The 14,489-nt window shown below is 39.0% G+C and overlaps 1 protein-coding gene across 1 annotated transcript; it reads left to right on the plus strand.

Annotated features, from left to right (window-relative positions):
• Positions 1 to 305: 305 nt before the first annotated feature.
• On the plus strand, positions 306 to 12,297 carry POGLUT2 (protein O-glucosyltransferase 2). The gene is made up of 10 exons (XM_062575615.1): positions 306 to 847; positions 2,428 to 2,633; positions 3,022 to 3,227; positions 3,989 to 4,066; positions 8,336 to 8,508; positions 9,621 to 9,858; positions 10,450 to 10,659; positions 11,099 to 11,188; positions 11,717 to 11,821; positions 12,048 to 12,297. Exons 1-10 carry the CDS (start codon positions 669 to 671, stop codon positions 12,063 to 12,065), a joined length of 1,503 nt encoding a protein of 500 aa, XP_062431599.1. The 5' UTR covers positions 306 to 668; the 3' UTR covers positions 12,066 to 12,297.
• The last annotated feature ends 2,192 nt before the right edge of the window (positions 12,298 to 14,489 follow it).

A 14,489-nucleotide genomic window follows, 5' to 3' on the forward strand; every position in this document is an offset into this window, starting at 1 on the left:
TGCCTCACACGGAGAACCCGGCTGCACCGTGATGGGTAAAAAGCAGGGTAAAAGCAGGCTTTTCTGAGCCCCTTTCCGCTGAGGCAAGCCGGGCCGTCGCCACCGCAAAGGCTCGGGAAGCGCCCGGAGTCGGCGGGCAGCTCCGCGGCGGAGGGAGCTCGGCGCGGAGCGCGCGCGCGCGGCTGCGCCAACGGCCGCTAACGGCCGCCGGCCAACGGCCGCCCTCGCGGCTCCCGACTACATCTCCCAGCACCGCCGCCCCGCGCGGGAAGCGCGCCGCCGCCCGCCGCCGCTCCTTCGGAAGCGGTTGGGGCGGGCGGCCCCGGCCCCTTCCCGCTGACGCCGTGCGGAGCCGGGCGATGCTGCGGTGAGGAGGAGAGCCGGCAGGCACACGCAGGCACAGGGCGAGCCCCACGGGCGGCGGCCCCACGACCAGGCGCCGTGTGCCCGCGCCCCTCCTCCTCTCACCCGCATGCAGCGGCGCCGAAGGCGGGACTCCCCGGTGCCGCGGTGAGGGGCAGCAGGCAGCTCTGCGGGCGGCTTTGTGCTGAGTAGAGGCGCTACTGCTGCGAGTGAAGCGCAGCCTGGCCTCCCCCCCCCGCCGTCTGCTCCCTCTGGGCTGCCTCCTGCACCTTGGCGGCGTTTCCCCGTCAGAGGAAGCCCCGTAAATGTGTAGCATTTGGCTACTTTGCTTCGCTCTGGGAGTCGTTCCGGCGGGGGCTGTCGCGGGTGGAGGGAGGCAGCTGAGCCCGGAGCACACCGCAGTATGGGGGCCCGGGCTGAGAGCCGAGGCGGTCCTCCCCGCTCGCTATTTTTATGTGCAGGCCGTGGACACTGAAGGGCAGACGTAAGTATGGCAGCTTCTTCTCACAGAGACTACACACTTTGGTTACAGGCAGAGAGATCGGTTAAAATGCCACCTTCTTACTCCACAGGCATAATTTAATATGTGCCTCTCTCCTCCCCATCAAGATGATGAAATAATTTACACTGAGAATTAGACTTTCTAGTTGTCCTTCTTCAACCTTTCCCGCTCCCTCTGAAAAGATGCACAAGTATACAGTTTTATTGAATTTAGGCACATTCTTAAATATTTACTGGGGCTGGGTCCAGATCATAATTGCTTGATGAAACTTCCAGCTTTCCCCTTTTGAAGCTCCTCATGGCCCATGTATCTTAATTCCCATACGCATCTGTGCATTCTCAGCGGGACTAGCGTTATCTACTCACATGCTTCCTGAACTACTTTAACCTTTTATTTAAGGAGATTACTTACAGTTTCTTAAAGAAAGGGAAATTACTGGTGCTGAAGGCTCCTTACATAGCTTGGAAAACCGGCCTGTTTGCCTGGCAGTAATAAGAAATGTGTATTTGTGTGGTATTTGACTAAAAAAAAAAGTTCAACAAAATGTAAGGGCAACAGCATTGATGAAGTAAAAGACCACGGTGACTTCAGTAGAGCTACACTGTTTCTGCCAGTGGTTAATTTGTCTAATTGGTTTGATTTTTCTCATCTACAAGATGAAAGTAAGGAGTTATCGTATTAAGTAATTACGTTCTTTTTTCAAACTCCTCTGAACTTGTTTCCATTGCGCTGTATTGCATTGTATAAAATTTAATCTTTATTGCAAATTTTATAGCACATTTCATATGATATGAGATGAGAAAGGCAGTTTAAAAAGTTAGCAAAACATGCACTGCAGTCCACCCAACAAGTTATGATTTATTCTGCTTTGTCAAAACTTTAACATTAAATGATTGGTTTATTGTATGCCCACTCAAGTTTCCTTCTTTTCAAGGTAGATGTACAATATTTCTCCTGAACATGTAGGCACTAGATCAATACAGTCAATTAGAAAGTGCTCCAGAGACTGTTAGGTAAACTGGAAATATTTTGGTTCCATACATGTAAAATAACGGAAGTATTAAACTGGTAAAATGAAGCTTGTTCTGGTTTTTTTTGGTGATGGTGGTGGTTTTTTTTTTTTTATTATAACCAGCCAGTTTCATTTATCTGCATGCTCACTATTTTTCATCACTCTACACTTGACTATTAGTAATAAAGGGCAGAACTGCATTTTTAAACGTACTATTTCCACGTGAGCCAAAAAAGACAGTATTTCCTGTACTGTACAACAGCAAGTAATTCTAGAAGCGTGTTCCAGAGTATTTGAGTGGAAAATGTTTGTTACCTATTGCTTCTGACAACACAGGACATTGTGTCCTTACATTACAACGTAACCTATTAAAACTCTCTTTGGAAAAATCATGCCTTACTTGTGAACATTACGACATATGGTTATAAAGGCCCAGTGCAGCTCTGTGAATTCCCTGGAAATCTGTCAGCTTTAAAAGGAATGGATTAGGCTCTAAGAAAACTGTTGTGTGATTACTTTTTAATTAAGCTCCCACTTATTCTCTGGTTAGGTTCACTTCATCACCAGGTGAAAATGCATTCCAGGTGAAGATAACTGCTCCAGATGAGCAGTTCACTCGGGTTGGTGTGCAGGTATTGGACAGGAAAGATGGTTCATTCATTGTGAGATACAGGATGTATGCAAGCTATAAAAACCTGAAGATAGAAATTAAAACCAGAGATAAACATGTTGCAAAGTCTCCATATATTTTAAAAGGTAAGAAGCAGCACTATACGGTTTTCATATTGTGGCTTTTTTCTCACAAACTGTGAACGTTTTCTAGGAATAACATAGAGCTTCTCAGGAAATGCTGAGAACTATCAAATTGCACTGAATTTATGGACAGTTACAAGTGCCCTGCATGTACTATTCAGTAGAGAAATCAGAAAAAATACTATGAATCTAGTGGGTATTGAGTACATGTAAAACATTCAATCAGAAGCAGCTAGGCATGACTTCACTGGTGTCAGAACATGTCCATTCAGAGTTGCAGAAGCATTGGCCCTAAACAAGGAATGCTCAGTGCCTGACCCTTTTGTTCTGATCTCAATGACTTGATAGTATGACTTATAAAAAAATAAACTAATAACTGTGTTTTTCATAGGACCTGTTTACCATGAAAACTGTGACTGCCCTCAGGAAGAGAGCAGTGCATGGCTGGAGGAGATGGGCTGCCCTCAGACCATTTCACAGATTCAAAGAGACCTAGCAAATTTTCCCACTGTTGATCCAGATAAGATTGCAAAGGAAATTCCACAGAGGTTTGGACAAAGACAGAGTTTGTGTCATTACACCATCAAAGATAATGAGGTACAGTATCTGAAGTCTATATGGTGCTCTGGTGGTAAGTGATTAGTTAGGCTACTTGGCTTTTTCCAGTTCAAAGGAACACATTAAGCAGTTCTTTAAGAAACTGCCTTTGCTTCTCTGTCCTTGAAATTGAATACTTTGCAGTTTGAATATGAGCTCAATAAATTTGCCGTACTTTGTAAAGTGCATTCTGTCCATATTACAGCTGAAGCAATTGAAACATAAGGAAGACGAATTACTTTGCAAGATCATGCCACCAGTTAATATGAGAATTGGGAACAGAACTGAGTCTCCTAAATGCTAGTTCAGTTTCCCATTCTCTGCATAATACTTCTGTGGGGTGTCGTGAGCATTTAATTCTGACATACATCAATATGCTGTGCGTAATTCTGAGGTAAAGAAATACCATCTAGCTCCATTGAGGATCAGAGCTACAGTTCTTTGTTAAAAAAGCTAGTGCCTTGAGTAGAGTTTCACAGAGAAATAAGAACAAAAGATCACAGCAGAAACAGACAACCAGTTTGTGTTTACATGAGACAAATCTAAAATATCTGGAAGAAGTAAGTAAAGCTTGTCCTTTTTCTTCTGCTTTCCTATGATTTTATAAGAGACAAGATTTCTAAAATTTCCCAGCTGATTCATTAGTGTAAATACAATCTGTCTGACAAGATCTTTACTATGAGAATAAAAAGCTCCAAATCATGCCAGCCATTCTCTGAAATGAAAACACCAGTCCAGTAAAAACTTTGGATTATTTTCAGGTTTATATAAAGACATATGGGGAACATGTTGGCTTCAGAATTTTCATGGATGCCATACTTCTTTCTTTGACGAGAAAAGTGAGTACATCTATACAATCAATTATTCTGTAAGTCATAATTTAAAGAAACATTGGCTTAATAAATACACTTCAGTATAGTTATTGGCTAAAAAGCTGTTTTTGTTCTTTGATTAATAATTGAAAGATCAGATGAATTTTTCTGGTTGAAGTTGGGATGTTCTGGAAAGCTATGTGATCAGTGTATGGAATATCACAAACATTACTTGGTTAGCATAGTCAGCTAGACTTGAAGAGTGTGATTTTTTTTCTATAGAGTAAATTAGCCATCTTGTAGGGTCTAACAGAAAATTCTGTCTTTGCTATTACACATTTTATAGGATGAAGAAAAAAATAGTGATTTCATATCATTCTCCATTAAATTCAATATGTTGAAAATATGACAGAAAGGGTTGAATGGGAACACTAAAAGCCAACCAGGTGGCATGTGGGAAAGCCCCCTCAACGCAAATAAGCAAAAAGCACCACACAGGCTCTTCTCTATGTACATAGAGGCAGAAGGAATAAAGAAAGGGCTGAAATTTCAGTGCAGGCAGATTATGGCTCTCTGAACATCAGTGACACCAGCCCATGGAGGCTTCCGTAATTTGGACAAGCTGCTGAACTATGTAAATCATAGTAGGAATGTCTTGATGACTGTAAAAACCTCAAGCATAAGAGGTGCAGAAATGGCTGCAAGTTTGGTGTTGCATTATCTTCAATGCACAGTGAGCATTTAAACTGAAAGTCCAGACTTTAAGAAAGGTAACTCTAGGGAACTGAAATCAATACAGAAGATAGAAAGCAACTATCAGGAAAAAGGGAGCTGTTAGTTCCTCTAATAAACAGTATTAAGGGCATAAGGACAAATTCTCCAAAGCAAGAATAGGAAGAGACCAAGCTGGCTAAGGAACAAGCTTTCCAGAGATCTGAAATGCAATAAGGAATTGTGCAGGAGGTGGAAACTAGTTCACCTTATTAAAAACATTATTAATACATGTGATTATTATGTACACAGAGTAGTATCAGAAGAATTAATATGTCTGAGTTAAAAAATATCTGTGTCTGACCGTAAAAAGACACAGTACTTGTCTTTGAAATGGCAAAAGAAGAGACAGGAGCTACCGAAGTTTGGAGTTGTTACTCTTAACCAAATTCCTTAAAAATCTGTGTTAAAAATAATAAGCACATTATTATTTTGACACTTATCAGTATCAAAAACATGGACTTATCATGAACAAATCAAGTCAAACCTATATAATTTTCATCTGTAACAAGATAATAGATTCCATGTACAATGTCAATTTTTTTTTTATTTTAGAAAGGCTTTGAGGGTAAGTCTCTTGAGTTTTTCATGAACAAAATAGGAAAATTTTGATTAGAAGAAACTAGTATAACATGGCTGGAAAACCTTTCTTAAAGAATAGTTGCCAATGGTTCCAGACAAGTGAAGGATGTGATAAATGTGTTTTCAGAGATTTGTCCTAGATCCAGTCCCCATTTAATAGTTTAGTTGTATTTTGTCTGAATGATGATCAGAGAATATGCTTATTAAATTTACAGATAACATAAAGTTGGGGAACCTGCAGGCACCTTGCAGAACAGCATCAGAATTAAAGATTTTCTTGACAAGTAAGAAAAATTGTATGAAAAAGTGGATAAGAATGAAGTGAAAAAGGCAGCATACTACATAAAGGCAGGAGAAACCAGGCAACTGAAATGAGTGATAATTTCTGCAGAAAGGTGGGAAGGTTACAGTAGCAGAAATTTAAAATCAGTCAGCAGTGGCATACTGTTGCATTAGAAAAAAAAAGACACAATGCATATTAACAGGACAAACATTTAAAATAAATGTGAAGTACTTTCCTTTCCTGCTCAAGATTAGTAAAACCTCAGTTGTACTATTGGGTTTACTTTTGGGTATCATGCTTTAAGAATATTGTTCAATTAATGACATTGTAGAGGAAAGTGGTAAGAATGACTCTTTGTACATACAAAGAATGATTCATTTAAATGAGGAATTGTTTCATCTAAAAGAAACTGATGGAGATATGAAGATAGTCTTTGATAATCTAAAAGATTGCTCTGAGGAAGATGGAAGAAAGCTCTTCTCTATGGCAGTAGTGCAAAATAAGAAATAATGGAACTAAATCACAGCAAGGGAATAGAGGTTAAATGTTGAAAAAACACTTGTTAACTCCACAGACAAACTACTTATGGTTCTAGAAAACAAACTTTTCTTCATCCCAAAGAAATGGCTAAGCATTTTTTTTAATAATGTGAGTGAAAAACAATACAGCTGTTGGATTGGAGAAGAAAATTTAACCTGTTGAATGGTTTTGTCACTACTGATATAGATAAAATGTGATTTGTAGCTTTTTTACATCCATTATAACCATTAGATGGCACTGTACTAATAAAGATTAGTGCTGAAGATTAGAAAGTGTATCCAAACTCCCTTTGAAATGAAGGTATACAGTAAAACCTTTTCTATCAGTGTGTACACAGAAGGCAAAAACTATAGCTTTGGGCTCTCTCTTTAGAATGTCTGGATTTGTCTGCCAAAGGTTTTAGTATATCATCAGGGTAGAGAAAATACCTTGAAGCGTTTGGGAGTGTGTACCCCAAGTTTGATATATGGCAAATGATAATTCCTATTTCTGTCCAGAAAGATATATTCAATTAGAAACTTAATGAAATGTATTTGGGCCACAGAAAAATCCTGAAATGTTAGAATGTGACCAGCCATCCTGACTTCAGGAATAAAGGACTTTAAAAGCAGAAAAGCTTTCATACACATATATATGGGAGTCAGCATTATGCTTATAACTATTTTTTACATGTATACATATATTTAAATTTGTGAATTATTAGCATATTCAGAATTGTTCTTCCTTCAGAAAAGACATTTTCTCTCATATATATTAAAATATTTGATGATAAAATACGAACAAAATATTCCTAATCATATATGATCTCTAAATTATTTGATACTACTTAGGACAGAGATCCTGGAGTTATTCTGAGAGTTTTCTAAAAACAACAGCTTAATGATCTACATTATGAATTATTAAGGAAGGAAGCAAGAACAAAAGAAAAAGGATTACGTTGTTGTATAAAACCTGTGACATTCCTATCCTGTGAATACTTGTGTGGTGCTTGTTTCACTGTCTGGAAGAGAACCAGACAGTGACAGGGGTGCTCAGATGACAAATGCCTTTTATATAAAGACAGGCTAATTTGATTAGCATTCTTTTGCTTTGAAAGAGGCAGCTGAAGGAGATGTAGAGATTTATGTTAAAAAAATGTTGTAAAGAGAGTGAACAAGGAACAGATAAGAGAGTTTTGTAGTCACGTTATCCATGCATTCAGGATTCTGTAAAAATCATATTTTCCCTTCAGCCTTCTGCTATTCAAATTGAAGTATCCCACACTTTTAGTTTCTCCTTGTAAGGCAGCTGGTTCATCCCCATCATAGTAGCTGCCCATCTTTGTACCTTCTCTGACTTTGCGTGCAAATACGAGAACTGCACATCATGCTTAAGATATGGGTGCATCAAGGTTGTATATAGCAGCAAAATTATGCCTGCTGTGCTGTTCTTAAATTTTCTGGCAATAGCCAATATTTTGATAGCTTTTTGGCTGCCACTGCACATTGAGACATGTGATTTCAGATAATGGTTTCAGTATTAGCAATGTTTATAAATAAGTGAGGATGCAGTGCAATGCTATGCTTAATTATTAACCCTAGTGTTGACTGAATGTGGTCTTTTCGTCATGGCTGTTCATTCATACTTCTCTTGAGCTGGATCTAGCCACCATGCAGATAGAGGGCAAATTGGTTCGGTTCACTCATACATCAGAAAAGTAGCTGACCACCCAACAACACTTTTCCATACAATGAACAAGATGGTTCAACTTATGCTGGAACCGGATGATTGCTTACTAGATCCCAGTGCTAGGCTGGGACAAAGAATATGTGGCCAATTATGTGAAGTATAACATGAAATCATCCTATAAACAGAGATGTTCATATCCCTTAAAGATGTGATTTTGTGTGATTCTTTAAAAAACAACAACAAAACCCCCAACCCTTCTAGGCTTTACCGTCTGGTCTGGGTACTTTTAATGCAGCATTTCTGAACTTTAACCATCTATTATGGATGGATTGAGTATATGATTGACCTGACTCAATTTGCTTTCAGTGTAGTTATTCTCAAAATGTCAGATGCCGGCAGAAGAATACTGCATTGTACTGAAATACATTTGTGCCTACTTTGTTTCTGTATAGGTGAAAATGCCAGATGTAGAATTTTTTGTTAATTTGGGGGATTGGCCTTTGGAGAAAAAGAAATCTCCGCAGATCCTTCACCCTATTTTCTCATGGTGTGGGTCTAAAGAATCAAAAGACATTGTCATGCCAACGTACGACTTAACAGACTCAGTTTTGGAAACTATGGGACGGTAAGAAATCACTTACAATTTTCACAGAAGTATTATAGTGAGTAATCTTCCAAAAAGACATTTATATTATCAATATATTAACTATATTACTCTTTATTTATTGAGGCATTAGTAACCTCTAGATAGTCTAGAAATATGTAATTATTATCTTACCATAACCAATTTATGCATTGTATAACATATGAAATATGTATATTAAAATATACTTCACTGTTACATTTCAGAAATCAAAATTAATCTGAATGAGGTCAAGTCAGTGAAAACAGCACTTGGAGTGAACATTTCAAAGGGCTTTTGTTTGTTTTTTTTTTCTTTACTCCGTGAACATGTTGACAGCTGGCCATGTCTCTTCGTGATTTTCCTAGAATATAATCTGTTTCTTGTTTTAAAACCCTACTTAGCCAAAATTCTCAACCTAGTCCTTCTCATCTCTACTTTAATTCCTGATGATAACTGGCCTTGCTAACAGCTGTACTGCTGTCTTGAAACACTACAAAATCAGTTTCTAAGATATCTTCATTATCCATTTTGAATTTTGAATCTGTTTATCATTTCACAGCATTCAGTTCAGGTTCCCTCTCTTTATCAATAAGACTTTTCCTAAATGTCTTGCCTCCCCATTGATTTGTGTGTTTTAATTGTTTAGCTTAAGCAAGGTTTTTGAGGAGGTGAAATACCTTGCATTAAGCCTGTTACATACAAACCTTGCCTTGGACTGTCGTGGCTGCCTTGTCGTTATTACCAGTCATTGCATTATCCTGCACCACCTTCACCTGTCTGGCAACCATACCCACTTTCAGACATTCTTTTTCCCATGACACCAGACAAGTATCCTTTTAACACACAGTGTCACCATTGAACCAATGCTGTTTGCCATAGGCCTGTTAACTTGGCATTCCTCAAGTATTTTTATCATTGCAAAAATACAAGTACAATACAAGCCTATATGAGTGTACCCATGACTGACCTTCATCTTTTGTTGTTTGCGTTTTGGTGCTGTAAAGTCTTTCAAATAATGGCACTGAAATCAATTTAAGTAGCACTTAAATTTTCTTTTTTTTGTTTTTTTCCAATAGACTTTCCTACTAACTCACTTCTCCTTTCTCTAACAGAGTCAGTCTGGATATGATGTCAGTTCAGGCTAATACTGGTCCATCATGGGAACACAAGAATACCACAGCATTTTGGAGAGGACGTGACAGCAGAAAAGAGAGGCTTGAACTTGTAAAACTCAGCAGAAAATATCCAGAGATCATAGATGCTGCTTTCACAAACTTTTTTTTTTTTAAACATGATGAAAGTCTCTATGGTCCCATTGTTAAGCACATATCATTTTTTGATTTTTTTAAGGTAGGTCACTAATTGCTTTCTGCAGAACTAGGTTCTCAGTATTTCTTACTATCAAATAACTTTGTATATATTATTTATAATAAAGTGATTGCAATTTTCCACCCCAACACCAATGATAAACATGACATCCTTCCAGTGGGCTTATCTGCCATGTAGTTCTTCGATAATTATCTGAAGATAATTATGTTTGATCTACATCTGGAGGCTCAGCAGAACTCTTTTGTATGATCTAGTAACTCCAAGTTCCTTTTTATTTCTTTTTCCTGATTCAGTGATCAGGATTACTAACATAACTAACATAGTGGGAAAAATCAATGGGTGAAGTGGCACATCTACCCTCGCATCAGAGGATAAGCATCTAAGAATTTCTGGAGAACTTAACTAATGCAGAGGGCATCTCTGTGTACTCCCTGCAATGTGATGAATACCAAACTAAGTAACAGAAACTACTTAAAAATTGATGCTTGTCTAGCCAGTCCTACATTTCTCAATATCAGCAACTCAGTAATACCTAGTGCTCTCAGAATAATAAAACTTAACCAAACTACTCAGATCTTCTGTTTGTTAATAACTTACGGTCATTTTTTTCAGTATAAATATCAAATTAACATTGATGGCACAGTGGCAGCATACAGATTGCCTTATCTACTAGCAGGAAACAGTGTAGTGCTAAAGCAAGACTCCATCTACTATGAGCATTTTTATAATGAGCTACAGCCATGGAAACACTATATTCCATTTAAAAGTGACCTGAGTGATCTACTAGAGAAACTACAGTGGGCAAAAGACCATGATGAAGAGGTAAATATATATTTATAAGTAGTCAGCAATGTTTCTTGAGAAAAAAGAGAGTAAAAAGTGCATTTGTTTAAAATAAAAAATCTATTAGAAGGGTTTCTGAATAAGTGTTATCAACTATAAGAAAAACACTTCTTTACAATATGTAATAGTGCTCTTCATTTGGAAATTAAGCTGATTTGGGGAGAAATTAAAACTATTTTCATATTAATGCCTTCCTTTTAAAATTAAGAATGCTTAAATTCTTAATCTCTTCCATTTATCAGTAGGGCATTTATGTTACTGTTTTATAGACAATTCAATTCAAAGCATGTAGGTATTAGGTAAAAATAAATGATTTATAATTGTAAGTAATCAGCACTATATTTATCACCAGAAGGAATATCGGCATCCTGAAATAACTTTATGACAGGATTTTTTAAAACTTTTGTTTTCTTCACAGGCAAAAAATATTGCAAAATCTGGACAAGAATTTGCAAGAAATAATCTCATGGGTGACCATATTTTTTGTTACTATTTCAAGCTTTTTCAGGTTAGTACATTTTTAACTGCTACTACCACTGAAATATAAATCCCATAGAAAAAAAATCAGGGAGACAGAGCTGCTGGCAGTTGGCCAATTCAGTATTGAAGCCACAAAGCAAACAGAAGCAATCAAGAACTTTAACTGGCTTATGAACATTGTATGTAGTTATTTCCTATGAAAACTCTACATTGGCAGATTGAGAGAAGTAATCAGATCCCATAAATCTTGATTTAATCTGCAAGAATATGTTCCCCCCATGATCAAAGAATTCTTCATCAGACATAAACCCTGTGAACCACAGCTGAAAATATCTGTGCATTAGCACCAAGATACTGAAACTCCAGTGAGGCACCGACAGGGGTTCCTGTCAACGATTAAGTATCTGTTTACCCTTCCTGTGACACGATATGGAGGTTTAGGAAGAGACTGTGTTGCCACATTACTTTTACAGAATTATTCAGCTGAGTTGTTGCAGTATTTGCAACCAGATATTCAAGTTTATGAACTAATAATACTGCTTTTTCTCTGAACTAGGAATACTCCAATTTGCAAGTAAATGAGCCAAAAATCAGAGATGGTATGGAGAGAGTGCAGCAGCCTGATGATGACCTTTTTCCATGTACTTGCCACAGAAAAAAGGTACAGTACATAGTGTTAAGTGTAGTGCAAGAGCTGAATGTCTTCAGTTTATTTTCAATGAAATTGGTACAGCTGTTGTGCAATAATGCATAGTATCAGTTACCACAATATTAAGACCTGTCAGTCTTGGAAACTTTTTTTTTCCTTAGTGCATTTGAAGCACTGGAGTCAGTTGAAAATTGAGATTACAATTAATTGAAAAATGGCTGTTCCTTCTTGATTACAGACCAAAGATGAACTCTGACAGAAACAAATAAAATCATTTTCTGGAATATTTGCCCACACTAAGAATCTCTTCTTAAAGAAAGAAGGAAAATTTGCATTAAAACTTCAATGGATATCCTGAAGTTTATTGCATCATGATCTACGTTTGGAAGAAAACCAGCCACCACAAATTTTCTTCTTATCATGCAGTCATTTAACTTTGTTCAAAAATGTTTTTATAATTTTTTTAAATAAAAAACATCTTTATATCAGTCGTGTTCTTTTTCTGAGATACCTTTAAAATACCTGAAACTGCTCAAGTAATTAAATTTTACGAGCATATTAACATCACCTCAAAATGCTATATAGGTATATTCATAGTCAAGTCTAAATTCAGGAAATTTGAAAGTCAGAACATATGTTTCCAGCCCAAGATGAACATTTGTTTTACTTTGTATTACATAGCCAGTCAATTTAAAATCTGTATGGCTTCTTTCCTTGTGTGTCTCTTTCGGAAACATCTGTGAACATTTAAGTGTGTCCTGTGCTTATTAAATAACATTACTGTTGGGAGATCAGCATTTATGAGCTATCCTGTGAGAAATAAGGGAGGAATATTATATTTGACCAAAGTTTAATTTTCATCTGTCTATTAATTATTTTTGCTATAGCAAAAATGAACCTACAAGTGTATTGTTAGCAGTAGGCTTCTAAATGCAACACTGATAACCCACAGTTGTCTGCAAAGTACTTTTATAGAGCCAGGTCTTATCTAGTAAGCTGATCAGCTGGCTTAGTATCGTATCTAATTTATAGTAAGTTCTTCCTTTCCTGGAGCAGAAATGTCTTTCATATGGCTAATAAGCAATAAGCACTAAGCTTTATTGATCATATTTGCAATTAAACAAAAAGAATTTTAAGGAAATTGGGCCAACTGGTTTTGCTCTTCCTTCATCGGGGTTCTGTGAATGATTGCAGAAAAGTAACTTTTTACATTACAACACCAAAGTAGAGCTATTGATCCAAACTCCCAACCAAAACATCTGAGCTCACCGGGGCTGATTCAGAGATTTAAGCAACTCTGCCATGTCATGGCCAAAAGCTGCTTCCAGGAAGGACCTCCAGGCTCAAACTGACTATTCACTTCAGACTGATTGCTCTGCAGCAGCAAGCTACAAGCCCTAAAGGCGCAGAATGACAGGAGCAGGTTTTGGGAAACAGTTGGCAGGGTAGATGAGCCATGCACTCAGGAGACAATACCAAGGAGCTTTTTACAGGACCAACCAGCCATTCCTGTCAGGGTCAGGGCTCATGACTATAGCTAAGAACAGAAGCATTTCAGCCATTTCCCAAAACAAGAATGTAGCAGAGTTCTGCTCTTTCAAAAGCCCAGGTCTGCTAAATCTCAGCCAGACCAATGAGCACCTCCTAGTGAGATGATGTTATCATCCAGATGAGGAACTCTAGGCCTTTAGAGACAAGAGAGATACAAAAGGACATGCTCCTGGCCTCATGGGAAAATCGGTACTGCCTATAAAGGAGCAGCACATAAAATTTCTAGGCCCTCAGTCTTCTCTTCCCCAGGCTGAAGAGGCCCAGCTCTCACAGCTGTTCCTCGGAGGGCAGGTGCTCCAGCCCTCTGATCATCTTCGTAGTCCTACACTGGACTCTCTCCAGTAGCTCCATGTCTCTCTTGTCCTGGGGAGCCCAGAACTGGACACAGGACTCGAGATGAGGCCTCACCAGGGCTGAGGAGAGGGGCAGGATCACCTCCCTTGACCTGCTGGCAACACTCTTCCTAATGCAGCCCAGGATACCATTGGCTTTCTTGGCCACAGGGGCACATTGCTGCCTCATGGTCGACTTGTTGTCCATCAGCACTCCCAGCTCTTTCTCTGCAGAGCTGCTCTCCTGCAGGTCAGCCCCCACCTTGGACTGGTGCCTAGGGTTACCTCTCCCTAGGTGCAGGACTCTGCACTTGCCCTTGCTGAACTTCATGAGGTTCCTCTCTGCCCAGCTCTCCAGCCTGCCCAGGTCTCTCTGAATGGCAGCACAGCCCTCAGCTGTATCAACCACTCCTCCCAGCTTGGTATCATCAGCAGACTTGCTGAGGAGGCACTCTGTCCCCTCATCCAGGTCATTGATGAAGAAATTGAACAGGATGGGACTCAGTACTGAGCCCTGGGGGGCACCACTAGCCACAGGCGTCCAGCTAGACTCCATACCACTGATGACGACCCTCTGAGCTCTGCCTTTCAGCCAGTTCTCAATCCACATCACTGTCCACTCATCTAACCCACACTTCCTGAGCTTCGCTAGGAGGATGTTATGGGAGACAGTATCAAAAGCCTTGCTGAAGTCAAGGTACACAATGTCCACTGCTCTCCCCTCTTCTACCCAGCCAGTCATTCCATCATAGAAGGCTATCAGATTGGTTAAGCAGGATTTCCCCTTGGTGAATCCA

This window comes from Rhea pennata, chromosome 1 (genome assembly GCF_028389875.1).
Source record: "Rhea pennata isolate bPtePen1 chromosome 1, bPtePen1.pri, whole genome shotgun sequence".
In the NCBI taxonomy this organism is placed as follows: domain Eukaryota; kingdom Metazoa; phylum Chordata; class Aves; order Rheiformes; family Rheidae; genus Rhea; species Rhea pennata.

Bases quoted from the DNA above. Each gene is read 5' to 3' on its own strand.
- POGLUT2 (XM_062575615.1), top strand. From the start codon at position 669: ATGTGTAGCATTTGGCTACTTTGCTTCGCTCTGGGAGTCGTTCCGGCG. The intron at 8,509-9,620 runs GTAAGAAATCAC...TTTCTCTAACAG, and splicing joins GTTTTGGAAACTATGGGACG to AGTCAGTCTGGATATGATGT. The intron at 10,660-11,098 runs GTAAATATATAT...TTTTCTTCACAG, and splicing joins CAAAAGACCATGATGAAGAG to GCAAAAAATATTGCAAAATC.